Here is a 15,809-nt window from a genome sequence, read left to right on the forward strand (position 1 = left end):
AAGAGACAGTGATGTGCACAAGAATTACAACACAATTTTCATATTTTAACATTTGAAAAACTGGGACAAAGGTAAAAAAAATCTATATATCATAAGTATATTGTTTTGTATAAATGGAAAAGTAGTTTATAAGACTGTTTTAATGTAACTTTCATAAAGAAAAAATGAAATGAAAATGTTTTAAAGTTTTAAATGTTGCTGTTAGAGCATAAACAACATCTGCAAAGCTATGACGCTCAAAGTTCAATGCAAAGGGAGATTTTTTTTTTTTTTTTTTTTTTTTTTTTTACAGAAATCGCTTTTTAAGACTACAACAAACGGCTGGTAGGAACTACAACAAGCTTCTTCCTGGGTTGGTGACATCAAAAACCCTAAAATTTACATAAACCCTGCCCCTGAGAACACACAACAAAGGGGTGAGGCCATGTTGGGCTGCCTTAGAGAAGAGGAAGAGCTGTTGTAGTACAGTGTTGTTAACATGCCGTCATTTTATGCCAAACTGCTTCACAAACGAGGATCAAATCAACACTGGATTTGCTCAAAAGATTAACATGACGGCACATGCTAGTCGATGAGTTGAATCAACTCCACAGCAACTACATAAATTTATCCACTAACCGTTCAGAAACCTCCATATGCTTTCTAAAAGGTGTAACTTCTTCCTGAGTCTCTCCATCAGTGTCCGACTCCGGTTTGAACAATGTAAGGCTGAACACCGTTACTGACAATCCTCATTTTGGCTGCGTGAGATTCTCCTGCTTTGTTGTTGTTAAGCAACCGAAGCATGAGCTGTTAAAGCTCCGCCCTCTTCTGGAAAGGTGGCCGGAAGCAGCAGCTCATTTGCATTTAAAGAGACACACACACACACACAAAAAAAAAAAAACGGTGTGTTTTTGCTCATACCCAAAAAGGGGCAAATTTGACAAGATATAATAAATGATCTGTGGGGTATTTTGAGCTTAAACTTCACAGAAACTTTCGGGGGACACCAGAGACTTATATTACATCTTGTAAAAGGGGCATTATAGGTAGTGTTGCATTCGTCAACGAAAATTATGACTAAATATCGTCGTCAACGAACTTTTATCACGTGACGAAAACGAGACGAGACGCAACGTAAATGCTGGTCATGTGACGATGACTATAATTAAATGAATAATGCAATATTGTTGAGGAATAAAACGAGACTAAATGTGGTTTACAAAATAAAAAGTATGTTAAAATGTCTCATCATTTTCATTAACCAAAACGAGACGAGACGAAATGTTATAACGTTATTTCGTCTCGTTTAGTCGCGTTATTATTATTATTTTGCAGTATTTCTGTTTCCTGTGTCTCACTTCAGGGGCTGCATCAGGTCAAACTGCGCATTTGCAGGCGACGTCACTTCCTCTGACATAGAGAAAGGGACAAATATGTAGGTAAATATGTAGATTTCACGTGCTCATAACTTAATGAAAAATGCACAGATCATAGAAAATGCACATCATTATTTAAAGCAGATTCTTATGATTAAAATTAATCCAATCAACATAATATATTGCGTTGATCACAAAATATTACTCATGGAAGGATTTAACATACTTGGCTAAAAACATGTCTCTCATCTTTCCGGGATGCAGTGTGTATCCAATGTTCCCGGACCCATCCGTGTTCGTTTTCCAACATGGAATAACACAAAATAGGCATCATCTTAAAACTTAGAAACTCAGCTTTTTAATGCATCTAACTATTTCGAAAAACTCCTAACGATTGCTGAGAAGTGCCTCTAAACCGGAATTTACCGCCCATGGGCGCCATCTAGCTGCGAAAAAATTAATAACACTTTATCACCACAAAATTTGAAAAAGATGCAGCTCACATGTAGGAGAGCATCACCAAAAAGAATTTCTCTGATCTTATTGCCTTCCTGAGTTATTCCATGTCAAATAAAAAAATGAAAAATTATAAAATGAAATTGCAGCTTTGGAGTTACGAGTCTTTACTTTTGTGTTTGTCGCTCAGAAAAAGAAAAAAAAAAACTCTAAAAAAGCCTTCAGGTCTTAAAGGGTTAAGAGACATCTCGCATTATAAGGTATTATCTATATAATGTAGGTAACAATATAATAAGATAACCTTGTTTACAATGGGTTTGGCTAAAAAAAAAAAAAATTAAGTTTCATCTATACTACTAAGTACTATACTATATTGATTGGGTTCAATAGAATTGCATTACTAAAAAGAGACTAAAATAAAATTCATTGACTAACATTAGACTAAAATGTCATCAGTTTTCGTAGACTAAAACCAGACGAAAATAGTCATGGATAATTCTGACTAAATTTTCATTCATCAAACGAAAAAAAAAATCATTGTCATTTTCTCATTATATACATTAGAGCATCACCACTTCTCTCACAGTGTCTGAAATGGTTCGATAAAGGATTCAGTCTCTCTAAACCCCTCCTTTCTGAGAGCCTACTCTGCTCTGATTGGTCAGATAGCCCAGTCTGTTGAGTCTGTCTTTCACAGCACAGAAAAGGGCGTCTTCTCGGCATGTTGACCACACAAAGCAAACTCTTCCAGGCCTCAGCTACAACAACAGTGTTTGAGGACGGGTCAAAGTAGACACAGGCAGCCAGTAAAGACAATAGGTGGCATTACACAAATATGTTACAAACCTACGTAGGTTAGTGCAGGATGTAAGACCGGATTTACTGAGTACTCGTTTCAGGCAGATCAGAATCGGTTCTTTCTTTTGGGAAACAATAACTCCGTTTATCATACACTTTGATCTTTGTAGACCTTTTACATTCACTAACAGCTATATTACACACTACATCAAATGTAATATCCCAAAAGCATAGCAGGGGCACTTTTATCGACAAAAATATGTTTAAGGATACACTGTGCGTCCGCTTGGTGGATGGTCTGGTCAGGCAGGTTGGCATGCTGCATTGCGATAGCGTGAGGAAACTCGCTGAGCATCCGCTGCTGAAAGGCTTCCAGACGCTCGTAATCATTCCCTCGACACACAAACTCTTTATTCTGTTCAGCGGCAACACACACAGAAAGAAGTAATGAGGTAAGTGGAAGAAACTAGACACAACACAGACTCTTTGAGGGACTGAATGTGAATAGAATAAATCTTTTATAATTCAATCCTAATTTTTTCTCACTTTCCCCTTCATTCTTATTAAAAGCATCTGGTGTGAAAATACAAAGAAAAGCATTTGGTAAACCGAATTTCTCAATAAAAAGAAGAAGTAGCAAATTATAGATGAGTTACAGTGAGATCTGAAAGAAAAGTGCCCCCTGGAGGACATGATGTTGAATTACAGGATGAAGATTACAACTTTTTAATATTAAAGGGATAGTTCACCCCAAAATTAAAAAGCTTTCATTATTATATTATATTATATTATATTATATTATATTATATTATATTATATTATATTATATTAATGTGCTAATATATAAACTACTGCTTAAAAACTGCAAAAAAAAAAAAATTGATGAACAAGACAACACTATCTGTAAAATATTTAACTACAATAATAAGCCTTTAAATTATTATATTATATTATATTATATTATATTATATTATAGACTATTATAGACTATTATAGACTATTATTAAAAATATTTTGGGGTAAACTATTCCTTATATATTTACCTAAAATAATAAACCTTTATTATAGTATAGACTATTATATTATAGACTATTATATTATATTATATTATATTATATTATATTATATTATATTATATTATATTATATTATATTATATTATTAAAAATATTTTGGGGTGAACTATTCCTTATACATTTACCTAAAATAATAAACCTTTGTTATATTATATTATATTATAGACTATTATAGACTATTATTAAAAATATTTTGGGGTAAACTATTCCTTATATATTTATCTAAAATAATCTATATTATATTATATTATATTATATTATATTATATTATATTATATTATATTATATTATATTATATTATATTATAGACTATTATAGACTATTATAGACTATTATTAAAAATATTTTGGGGTAAACTATTCCTTATATATTTACCTAAAATAATAAACCTTTATTATAGTATAGACTATTATATTATATTATATTATATTATATTATATTATATTATATTATATTATATTATATTATATTATATTATTTATTATATTATTAAAAATATTTTGGGGTGAACTATTCCTTATACATTTACCTAAAATAATAAACCTTTGTTATATTATATTATATTATAGACTATTATAGACTATTATTAAAAATATTTTGGGGTAAACTATTCCTTATATATTTATCTAAAATAATCTATATTATATTATATTATATTATATTATATTATATTATATTATATTATAGACTATTATAGACTATTATTAAAAATATTTTGGGGTAAACTATTCCTTATATATTTACCTAAAATAATAAACCTTTATTATAGTATAGACTATTATATTATATTATATTATATTATATTATATTATATTATATTATATTATATTATATTATATTATATTATATTATATTATATTATATTATTAAAAATATTTTGGGGTGAACTATTCCTTATACATTTACCTAAAATAATAAACCTTTGTTATATTATATTATATTATATTATATTATATTATATTATATTATATTATATTATATTATATTATATTATATTATAATGTTTTGGTGAACAAAAACTTAAAAACATGTTCAAAACAAGACAATGACATCTGCAAAATATTTACCTAAAATAATGAACCTTTATATTAGATTATAAATAATACATGTTTATATATATAAATATAATATATAAGAATTGTACCCTTAAAAAGAAGGGGAACTTCTTGCCGTAGAACCCGACTCTGAAGAACTCCGGCTCGAGACGCTGCTGGTTCATTATTTTGTCATAAAACGAAGCTTCCATCATCTATCAACAACGCAAATAAAACAGACCATTGAGCACAATGTAACACAAACAGCTGTTAATATGACAAATTACTGCCACAATCTGTGAAGCAATCGACTGTGTAACAGAATAAACAAAAAACTAATGGGGAAGTTCAGTTTAACAGTTAAAGCCAAACGCCTCATTAGGATAACAATTGGCCATAAGTGTAATGAACACGCTGTAATAACAACTCAATCTAGTTCAAATAAGTGCTGTTTAAAGCCACTGCAAACATAAAGCGGATGTTTGAATTGCAGAAATACACCTTAACAAAAAATACAACAATAAAGTAATTAAAAAAATTAACAAATACAAATTAAAAAATGATTACATGCATAAATACATACACGAATGGTCTGTAAACAGGAAATACTCACCCTCATTTTGCTGAGGTTCCTGTAGTCATAATACGCTTCGTACTGATTGGCCAGTTCGCGACACAGTATGATGCAGTTTTCCCAGCACTGGAAGGAAGAGTTCAGTTTTTAAATAACACTTCATACATTAAAGTATATTTTTAGTTATAGATAAGTTCAGCTCTTATCAAAGTGGGGAGTAATTGCAGCTGTAAGTTTCAGCCACAAGATGGCAGTATGTAAGAACAAAAGAACAGCTCTTATGTTGTACACAGATACATTGTGTCACAGTAGCTGATCATCAGCCAATTGTGATTGAAAATAAAGAATTTCCTGTCACACTCTCACTGCAAATATCTGTCAGTGTGAATGGATTATTACTTAGATGCCCAGATCCTTCAACATTAAGCATTATTAGTCACATGAATGCCTTTATGGTGGGTGGAGTGCATCTTAAAATGAGAGATGGACTCACTTTCCCTCTGTCAAAGTTGTGTATGATGGTGAGATGGAGGCATTCCTTCCTCTGCCACTCACTCTGCATGGGGTACGTGAGAAACTCTCGGAGAGGCCTTTCGGTCCACTCCAACAGCTCGTCGTACAGCAGGAGGGTGTACGACGCCTCTGCAACACAGTTACACACATCTTTAAAAACTGAAAATTGAAAAAAATATTATTATTATTATTATTATTATTATGCAACACTGATACACAGATCATAAAAATCGAAAATTTAAAAATAATTTAACTAAGTAAAAAATAATTTATTATACAAATTATATCATCATTATTACTATGCTACTATGCTACTGACTACAACGTAGCCCAGGAGACAATGGGCCTACTGATCCAGTTCTGGCTGCATCTATAATTCAGATTTTTAAATCTCCGTATCCGCTTACATATATTTATATATAATCTATTTTTAATCTCTATAATAAAAAATGTATAATTCAGATTTTGATCTCCATATCCATTTACATATATTATATATATCTTCCAAGGGGTTTTTTCCTTCCTAGGACTTTTTTCCCAGTGCTAGCACACTGGGTTTTTCTCCTAGGGGGGGTTTTTCCACCCCTGGGAGTCAGCCGACATTGGCTTAGCACCATCTTGTATATGTTACATATTACCACGCTTGCTTGTACAGCTTATTTTTAACCATTTCTCTTTTTTCTGTGCTCCTAATATGTAAAGCTGCTTTGAAACAATTACCAATTGTAAAAAGCGCTATATAAATAAATTTGACTTGACTTGACTTGACTATGCAACACATAGTTAAACAGATCATAAAAAAAATCACATTTAAAAGGTATTTAAAATACAAATTATGATTATGATTATTATTATTATTATTATTATTATTATTATTAAACAGTTACACAGATCATAAAAAATTTAAAATTAAAAAATTATTTATAATAGAGTTGTTATTATTATTATGCAAAAGTTACACAGATCATAAAAATTAAAACTAAAATAATTATAATTATACATAATATTGTTATTATGCAGCACAGCACATCAAAGACTTTAAAAATTATATTTTTTTATAAAAGAACTATTATTTTGATTATGCAAAACAGTTCTACAGATCATAAAAATGAAAATAAAAAATATATAAATTATTATTATTATTATCATTATTATTATGCAACACAGTAACACAGATCATAAAAAAATTACATTTAAAAAGTATTTGAAATACAAATTATGATTATTATTATTATTGTTATTATTACTATTATTATGCAACAGTTACACATCATAAAACGTTGAAAATTAAAAAATAATAATTTATAATAGAGTTGTTATTATTATTATGCAACAGTTACACAGATGATAAAAATTATTTAAAAATTATTTATAATACAAATTATTATTATGCAACACAGTTACACGGATCATAAAAAAATGAAAAATAAAAAAAGTATAATTATGCAAAATATTGTTATTATGCAGCACAGTTGCACACATCATAAAGACTGAAAATTAAACAAATATCATTTTTTATAATAGAAACTATTATTTTTATTATGCAAGAGTTACACAGATCATAAAAAATAGAAATTTTTATTTAAAAAATAATCATTTATAATAGAAATTATTATTATGCAAGTTACAGATCATAAAAAAATGAAAATAATAATTTTTATTAGAAATTATTATTATTAGAAAATTATATTTAAAAAAAAAAATGAACATACATACAATTAATTGTTGCAGAATTTACTTGCCACATATTTTGATCAGAGGTAGGCTACAGTATAAAAATGAACATAATCAAGCAAATGCAAATGATTCAGATCAACCCAAATTTATTGAGCGATTATTACCGGTGTAATTTTGTGCCTTCAGGTGCAGCTCATAGAGCTTGTGAATATATCGGATGTACATTTCTTCTTTATTCAACTCAGTTTTGTAGAAGTTCTGAAAAGAACAGGACAAAGTGAGCAGAACATCCTTTTTTCTCTGAAGGTCATCTCAATAAATACCAAACAAAAAGGCAAAATATGTCATATATTTCAGTGTTAAAATATGTTTTCTGACCTCAAGTAAAGTACATGACAAATAAATGACAAAACATCAGTAATATCCACACTAACCAGAAGGTTGACTGTACATCCCATCGTTTTCCCATCAACCTCTCCGATCTTCATGCAGTCCCTGTGAAGAGATGAAGAACATCTCTGACCCTCATGCAAGAAACACGAGTGTGTTTATACTGTACAGTATACAGTCTGTGTATGGATGTGTCTGAGCATGAGTGTCTGCTTTACCTGTAATCTAGTAATCTTTCCATTAGCCGTGTGACTGTAGCGATGTGGGAAACGCCACTTTCTCTCCAGGTCTCTCTCTCGATCTTCTTCAGCAGACTAAATCACAAACATACAGTATTCAGAAATATTCTAGGAAGTGAACTAATTTAAAATAATAACTGCATATAGTACATAGTGTTTAATGATGGTCTTACCTCGGATATGGACCAAACAACGGAATTCTAATGCAGAAAAATAAAAAAAATATTTTAGTATATTTTAATAAAATATATATTTAAAATTAAAGTTTGAAGTTTTTCATATTTTGTAATATTTTATATTTATATAAAATACATAATTTTATTTATGCACTTCCGTTTGTGGTCCGTAAGACTTTTTAATGTTTTGTCTTTTATGCTCACTAAAGCTGCATTTATTTGATCAAAAATATGGTAAAACTCTAAAATTGTGGAATATTATAAATATTTCAAATATATTTATTTAATTTATATTTAAAACAAGTGTTTTGTATTTGAATATACAGTTGTGGTCAGAATTATTGGCACCCTTGGTAAATATGATCAAAGTTGACTGTAAAAATAAATCTGCATTGTTTATCCTTTTGATCTTTAATTCATAAAATTAGCAAAAATCTAACCTTTCATTGAAGGAAAAGAATTGAAAGTGGGGGGGAAATCACTTTATGAAATAAATGTTTTTCTCCAAAATACGTTGGCCACAATTATTGGCACCCTTTTATTCAATACTTTTTGCAACCTTCTTTTGCCTGAGTCTTCACCTATAATGCCTGATGAGTTTGGAGAACACCTGACAAGAGATCAGAGTCCATTCCTTTATGACAGAAGCTTCATTTTGTGCTCAGTGACATTTTTGTGTTGGATTTGATGTTTGTTTTGGATCATTGTCCTGATGGAAGATCCAACCATGGCCCATTATTGGATTTCTAGCAGAAGCGTTCAGATTTTGATTTTTTTTTAACTGTTGGTATTTGATAGGATCCATGATGCCCTGTATCTGAACAAGATGTCCAGGACCTCCAGCACAAAAATAGGCCCACAACATTAAAGATCCAGCAGTATATTTAACCGTGGGCATGGGGTACTTTTTATCCATGTGTGCACCAAACCCATCTGGTGGGTTTGCTGCCAAGAAGCTCTTTTTTTAGCATAGAAGTCCCGTTTGAAGTTCCAGTCTTGTCTGACAACTGAATATGCTGGAGATTGTTTCTGGATGAGAGCAGAGGATTTTTCTTGAAACCCTCCCGAACAACTTGTGGTGATGTAGGTGCTGTTTGATCATTTTTTTTAGGCTTTCTGAAACTCAACACTCAACTAATCTCTGCAATTCTCCATCTGTGATCCTTGGAGAGTCTTTGTTCACTCAAACTTTCTCCTCACCGTGCATTAAGACAATTTAGACACACGTCCTCTTCCAGGCAGATTTGTACCATCTTTAGTTAATTGGAACTTCTTAATTATTGCCCTGATGGTGGAAATGGGGATTTTTAATGCTTTAGCTATTTTCTTACAGCCACTTTCTATTTTGTGAAGCCCAACAATCTTTTGCTACACATCAGAACTATATTCTTTGGTTTTACTCATTGTGATGAATGATTAAGGGAATTTGGCCTTTGTGTTTCGTCATGTTTATTCTCCTGTGGAACAGGAAGTCATGGCTGGACAATCTCACGTTTGTCAATATGAATGGGAATATACTTCAGAGATATTTTACTCATAAAAATTTCTAGGGGTGCTAATAATTGTGGCCAACGTGTTTTGTAGATAAACATTTATTTCATAATGTAACTTTCCCCCCACTTTCAATTCTTTTCCTTCAATGATAGGTTAGATTTTTGCTAATTTTATGAATTAAAGATCAAAAGGATAAACAATGCAGATTTATTTTTACAGTCATCTTTTATCATATTTACCAAGGGTGCCAATAATTCTGACCACAACTGTATTTTAAAATATAATTTATTTCTGTGATGCAACGCTGAATTTTCAGCATCATTACTCCAATCTTCAGTATCACATGATCCTTCAGAAATCATTCTAATGCTGATTTGCTGCTGAAGAAAAATTACTTATCAATGTTGAAAACTTAATATTCCTGTGAAACCCAGGATTCTTTGATGAACAGCATTTATTTGAAATAGATTTTTTTTAGTAATATTATAAATGTCTTTGATGCTTTTAATTATTGCTAATTAAAATTATTAATTTCTTTAAATAAAAAGAAAGAATTAGGACTCACATGTTGTTAAAGAGCTCTCTGTAAGTCTCATCTCCTTTGCCCTCTGACATCAGACCTTCTAGTTTGTCTATTAGTTTGGCCTCCACCTTTAAAGACAAATCAAAAATGTTATTTTTCCTTCTTAAAGCATGTTTTTTAAGTCCACTTATAATGTTAGTCAAGGTTTCCTGCACCAAAAACACCATCATGTATCATAAATCATGCATTTGCAATTTTTAGCATTATTTTGAAGGGCTTTCTGCAAGATAATTGAAATAACAATTGAAAAACTGTAAATCACATGGCCCCTTTATAGTTTAATTTTAAATCTGCATAAGTAGCTCAAACTCTTGCTGACAATCCTTTTCAAATTATATTCCATTCAAAAGCGTCACAGTCTTAGTAAACAAGCTAGATTTCCTGGCATCCACAGCGTTTTACTGTGACGCCCGCACATAATGTACTGTGACATGAACATCACGCTGCTCTCGCATGCTGAAACATGTTTATGTCGCTGCGATTTCAGCACCTGTTTGAAGTTGCCGCTCCGTCGCTGTTCGCAGTCCATCATATCATGAAAAATGGGAATGAGGACGTTCCGCAGATCCATCTGTGGTACCAGAGTCACCTCCATGAACGGGCCAATTAGGGTGGGAATGAGATTTAACTTATAGTCACCTGAAAGACAACACCATATATTGCTCCTAAACACAACAGTCATGTGACTCCATTAAAGCTCAATGCTGATTTGTACGGAAGGACATACCCAAATGCTGCCACATGCTGAAAATCTCACATCCGATCATCACTCTCATGTCACCGTACCTTTAAAAACACACATATAATATTATCAAATCTGTGGTTATAGAAAAGGATATTGGCCGCGTCCCAAATCGCATACTTCTCTACTATATAGTAGGCGAAAAACAGCGTGCGACAAATGAAGTATGTCAGAAAAGAGCAGGCAAAAAGTATCTGGATGACCTACTACTTCTGAAAAGCACATTTGATGGACGGTTTACTATCCCATGAGGCCACGGGAGAGGGTTTGTGAATGGCAGTGAAGCGTTGAATTGACGCTGGTAGGTCATGTGATAATGACAACATGGCGAATGTAGTACGTACAGATTACATTCATACTAGAGTTGACTTCGCTATTTTAAATTTTAAAAATGTGACGATACCAGTATTTCCCCCTAGCATTTTGAGCGCTGTTGACTGGATTCTTAAACACCTCTGATTGGCCACTGTGTTCACACGCTCAACAGATACGTCTGTGATTGACAACAATGATCAACGCTTCAAAAACATGTTGTAAATAGACATCTTTGACGTTCTTCACCGGACGCTTACACAGATACACACGGGAACGTTTGAAAGCAGGCGTCTATCAGCGGATCCCTAATATATCACTATCCACTAATAGATGGCTGCTTTCAAAAGCTCCCATTCACTGTAGCCAATCACAGATGTATCTGTTGAGTGCATGAACACAACGACCAATCAGAGGCGTATAAGAATCTGCTCAACAGCGTTCAAAATTCTAGGGTGAAATGCTGGTATTGGCACATTTTTTTAAATTTCAGTACCGACTTGGTATCGAAGACGGTACTTTTGACAACACTAATTCATACTATAATAGAACATACTTTTTTTTTATTTTAGAGTTCACAAATATTCAAAATAAGTACCTACTCTAGAGAATATGCGATTTCGGATATGGTCATTGTGGTAATATTACAACGGTTTTCCCTTGATGTAGCTTGCAAAATGTGTACAGTGCAAAACAAATTAGCCAATATACAATAAATCCCTAAACCAGCTGCTAGTAATAGCATCTCATTACACAGAATGTGTTATTTTACACCGTAAAATCTTTCAATCTCATTCTCTGTTGGATTCTGATCACATAAAGGAAAAGAACAGGAAGGGGTCTCACTTCTCCAGGACTTTTTTCCTCTTAGAGGGCGGGAACATTTCCAGTTGGAGGCAAGGCTGGTTGATGAATATTATACAGAGATAAAAATAGGACTCCCATACCTACAGATAAAAAGACAGCTAATTAAAGCGCTGACTATGATTATCTGCATTGCAGGCACACGTTTATCATGTTCCCATGATGCACCAGGAGATAAGGAAAAAAGAGAATTCTCCTATGCAGTAATTTTTGATGTCATACTGTAAAGAATGGCAATGTGTAGTTAGCCTAAGGAAATATTTCTACTTCATCTGACCTTCAAAAAAAAAAAAAAAAAAAAATTTTTTCCTCATGTGACCTACTGAATTCAGGTTGATTCTGTTATATTAAATATTTTATTTAATTTAGATGTCAAAAGTAGGTTACTTGATCATATATTTTTAGAGTGTAGATGTGAGATCGTGGCTTTTAGATATACTGCTTTCAGTCTACCACAGATTTCTGCATATATTAACATCATTAATTAAATATTTAAAGTGGCAGGCAATCATTTTATATAGTATATGCAAATTTTTCTCTGGTATTCCAGTACTCTGGAGAGCAGAAAATTAATTAATAATCTGTAGTATTTAAACAACTGCATGTTAATAAAGTTTTTTTTTTTGAAGATTATGTGCAGATGTTTCACAGATTTCATTATATTCACTGTAGTAATATTACATTTGAGAACTTTTGCTGTTAGCAACAGCCAGGTCATGGGTTCGATTTCCAGGGAAACGTGTCAGGTGACACTAACGTTTGGGTTCGTTAATTTTTTAATGTTTTTGAAAGAAGTCTCTTATGTTCTTTTATGCTGCATTTTTTTTAATCAACACAGTAATATTGTGAAATATTATTACAATTATTTTTTTTTATTATGCAAACAGACAAAAAAAAAATTATATTATAATATTATATATAATTGTAATAATATATATATTAATATATATATATATAATATTATTATTACAATTTAAAATAAATGTTTTATGTTAATATATTTTAAAATGTAATTTATTCCTGTGATCAAAGCTGAATTTTCAGCATCATTACTCCAGTCTTCAGTGTCACATGATCTTTCAGAAATCATTCTAATGTGATAATTTGATGCTCAAGAAACATTTATTATTAGTATCAATGTTGAAAACAGTTGCGCTGCTTCATATTTTTGTGGAAACCATGATAAATATTTTTCTTTGCTGAACAGAAAGAACAGCATTTATTTGAAACAGAAAGCTTTTGTAACATGTCTTTATGTCTTTAAGTATTCATTTATTTTTTAAAAATCTTACTGAATCCATAAAATGGAAAATCTTACCTTGAAGTCGAATTTCTCATTAAGGAAGTTGTTGCGCAGAGTATCAGAGAGATACAAAATGGTGGTAATAATGACGCTAAACACAAACAAACAGAAATGTCAAGCAATAAAACATTTCTATGGTTGAATGAGATTACATACGAATCGTTTGTTTTCCAAGCCCTTACTTATTAGCGACCAGTCGCATGACAGTCCAGTCTTTTGGGAACATATCCTGTCGGATAAGTATTCTGAAGACGGTGAATAACTGCAGGAGGAAACTCTGGGAAACCAGTGTAAGAGATCGTACAGTTAGACTACAGCAATCACTATTATCGCAGAGTAGGCTGGTTATAAATGAATTTACCGTTAGTTCATCTTTAGTGGGAAATCTGCTGAGAAGCTGTTGGTATTCTTTATCTTTTAGCTGCCGCAGCAGCGCGAGCAAACACGCAACAAATTCACCCTAAAACAAACACATCTGAGTGTTATTCAATATGCTGAAATACTTCCCCTGAAGTAAACATTAAAGGTCATTAGAAAAGGTCAGACGCACTGTAACGTCCTGGTACTGCAGGCGCAGAGAGGAGGCAGCAGGCTGAGGCCGGTTGGTCACTTCCAGTATAGTTCTAAGTAAGACTCCAGACAGACTCTCCATGACCAGATTCACCTCCTCGGACACTCCACACTCCTACAGAGAGAATGATTATTTTATTTTATTTTATTTTATTTTATTTTATTTTATTTTATCTTTTTATTTTATTTTATTTTATTTTATTTTATTTTATTTTATTTTATTATTTTATTTTATTTTATTTTATTTTATTTTAATAAATACAAATGAATAAACATTTATTTTTTAAATATTTAAAAAATTAAATAAACATTAATTATATGATATTACATTTTTCATTTACATTTTTTAAAATAATATTTTATTGGCCGATTTAAATATTTACATTTTGCGGTAACTTTGTAATATGATTATTGCATATTAAATTACAATTCATCACAATATATCAATGTTTACTAACAAAAGTTCCATTATTTTGCCGTGTTAGCAGAGTAAATCAATGAATAAACATCAGTTTCAGGTTAAAAAAATAGTTTGAGGAATCAAAATCAAAGTTAGATAATTAATTATAATTTTTATATGAAGGAATAAGACTTAAATTGAACAAATTCAATGTCATTTTAAAAAAAAAATTCTGTACGAAATCTAACCAGCCAATTAAATGGGGAACTCAATTTATCTCAAAACTCAAATTCTAAACATATATAAATATATACATTTAAATTAATCATGTGATATTATGTATTTATTTAATAATTTTACTAGAACTGTCAATTGATTTAAATGTTTATTGCATTCATTTTATAATATGTTGATGTAATTAATCTATATATATATATATATATATATATATATATATATATATATATATATAAATAAAATCAGAAAAGTCACATTATATTATTGTGGTAGATCATTAAATAAACATCTGAAACATCTGTTTTAGGTTAAAAATGGTTACTATATTGTAAAAATTGTAAATTTTTCTAAAACTTATTTTTAGATAACTAATTCAAATGTTCAGATAAATTATAATAAGCTCTATTATATAATTTTTTATTTTTTCTTCATACAAAATCAGCAACTAAAATAAGTACCAAATCTCACCAGCAATTCTAAAGGGGATAACCAGAAATTAAAAAAGGACAAGAGCTAGAAACTAACTAATAAACAGAAATGAGAGTGAATTGAACAGTAAGGAAATACAATTTTAGGTCGAGTCTGACCGTGGCGGGTGTGTTGAGTGTCAGCATGCTGGTGAGGATGTTGGCACACAGAACCAGCTCCCTCTGCTCCTGCAGGTGTGTGTGCAGCAGACGCAGAACTACAGGTAACAACACACACCTCGACTCTGACAACACACAAACACACATAAATAAGATTTAAGCATCTAAGGACTCCAAACTTTGCTAAAAAAAAAAAAAAAAGCTGTTGTACACAATCTACCATATATTTATATATATTTAAATTTTGTCAAAAGGTTCAATAAACTGTTCCATAAAAAAAAAATTATTTCATATTTCAGGCTTTACAGGGTTAAACACCATAGATACAAAGTACACTAGAATTTAGATGGCCTCTAAAAGACCTAAACTTGATTTTATGGTGTTTTCAGCAATAATTTTACATTTTTAAATGCTTTAAAACAGAAAA

At 31.0% G+C, this 15,809-nt stretch overlaps 1 protein-coding gene across 2 annotated transcripts in view; it reads right to left on the reverse strand.

Annotated features, from left to right (window-relative positions):
* The window catches only part of dock4 (dedicator of cytokinesis 4), a 105,916-nt gene that overhangs the window by 16,167 nt on the left and 73,940 nt on the right, over positions 1-15,809 (reverse strand). For both annotated transcript variants that reach the window (XM_048158748.1, XM_048158749.1), the window contains 17 exons: positions 15,383-15,507; positions 14,139-14,273; positions 13,950-14,048; positions 13,771-13,865; positions 13,604-13,679; positions 12,268-12,368; positions 11,095-11,153; positions 10,858-11,006; positions 10,350-10,435; positions 8,288-8,314; positions 8,094-8,189; positions 7,920-7,980; positions 7,650-7,743; positions 5,789-5,937; positions 5,335-5,421; positions 4,832-4,936; positions 2,886-3,027 (listed from right to left, as the gene is read on the reverse strand). In XM_048158748.1, coding sequence (XP_048014705.1) covers positions 2,886-3,027; positions 4,832-4,936; positions 5,335-5,421; positions 5,789-5,937; positions 7,650-7,743; positions 7,920-7,980; positions 8,094-8,189; positions 8,288-8,314; positions 10,350-10,435; positions 10,858-11,006; positions 11,095-11,153; positions 12,268-12,368; positions 13,604-13,679; positions 13,771-13,865; positions 13,950-14,048; positions 14,139-14,273; positions 15,383-15,507 — 1,686 coding nt within the window. The remainder of the gene's footprint in view (positions 1-2,885; positions 3,028-4,831; positions 4,937-5,334; positions 5,422-5,788; positions 5,938-7,649; positions 7,744-7,919; positions 7,981-8,093; positions 8,190-8,287; positions 8,315-10,349; positions 10,436-10,857; positions 11,007-11,094; positions 11,154-12,267; positions 12,369-13,603; positions 13,680-13,770; positions 13,866-13,949; positions 14,049-14,138; positions 14,274-15,382; positions 15,508-15,809) is intronic.

Source organism: Megalobrama amblycephala, linkage group LG15 (assembly GCF_018812025.1).
Source record: "Megalobrama amblycephala isolate DHTTF-2021 linkage group LG15, ASM1881202v1, whole genome shotgun sequence".
Lineage (NCBI taxonomy): Eukaryota > Metazoa > Chordata > Actinopteri > Cypriniformes > Xenocyprididae > Megalobrama > Megalobrama amblycephala.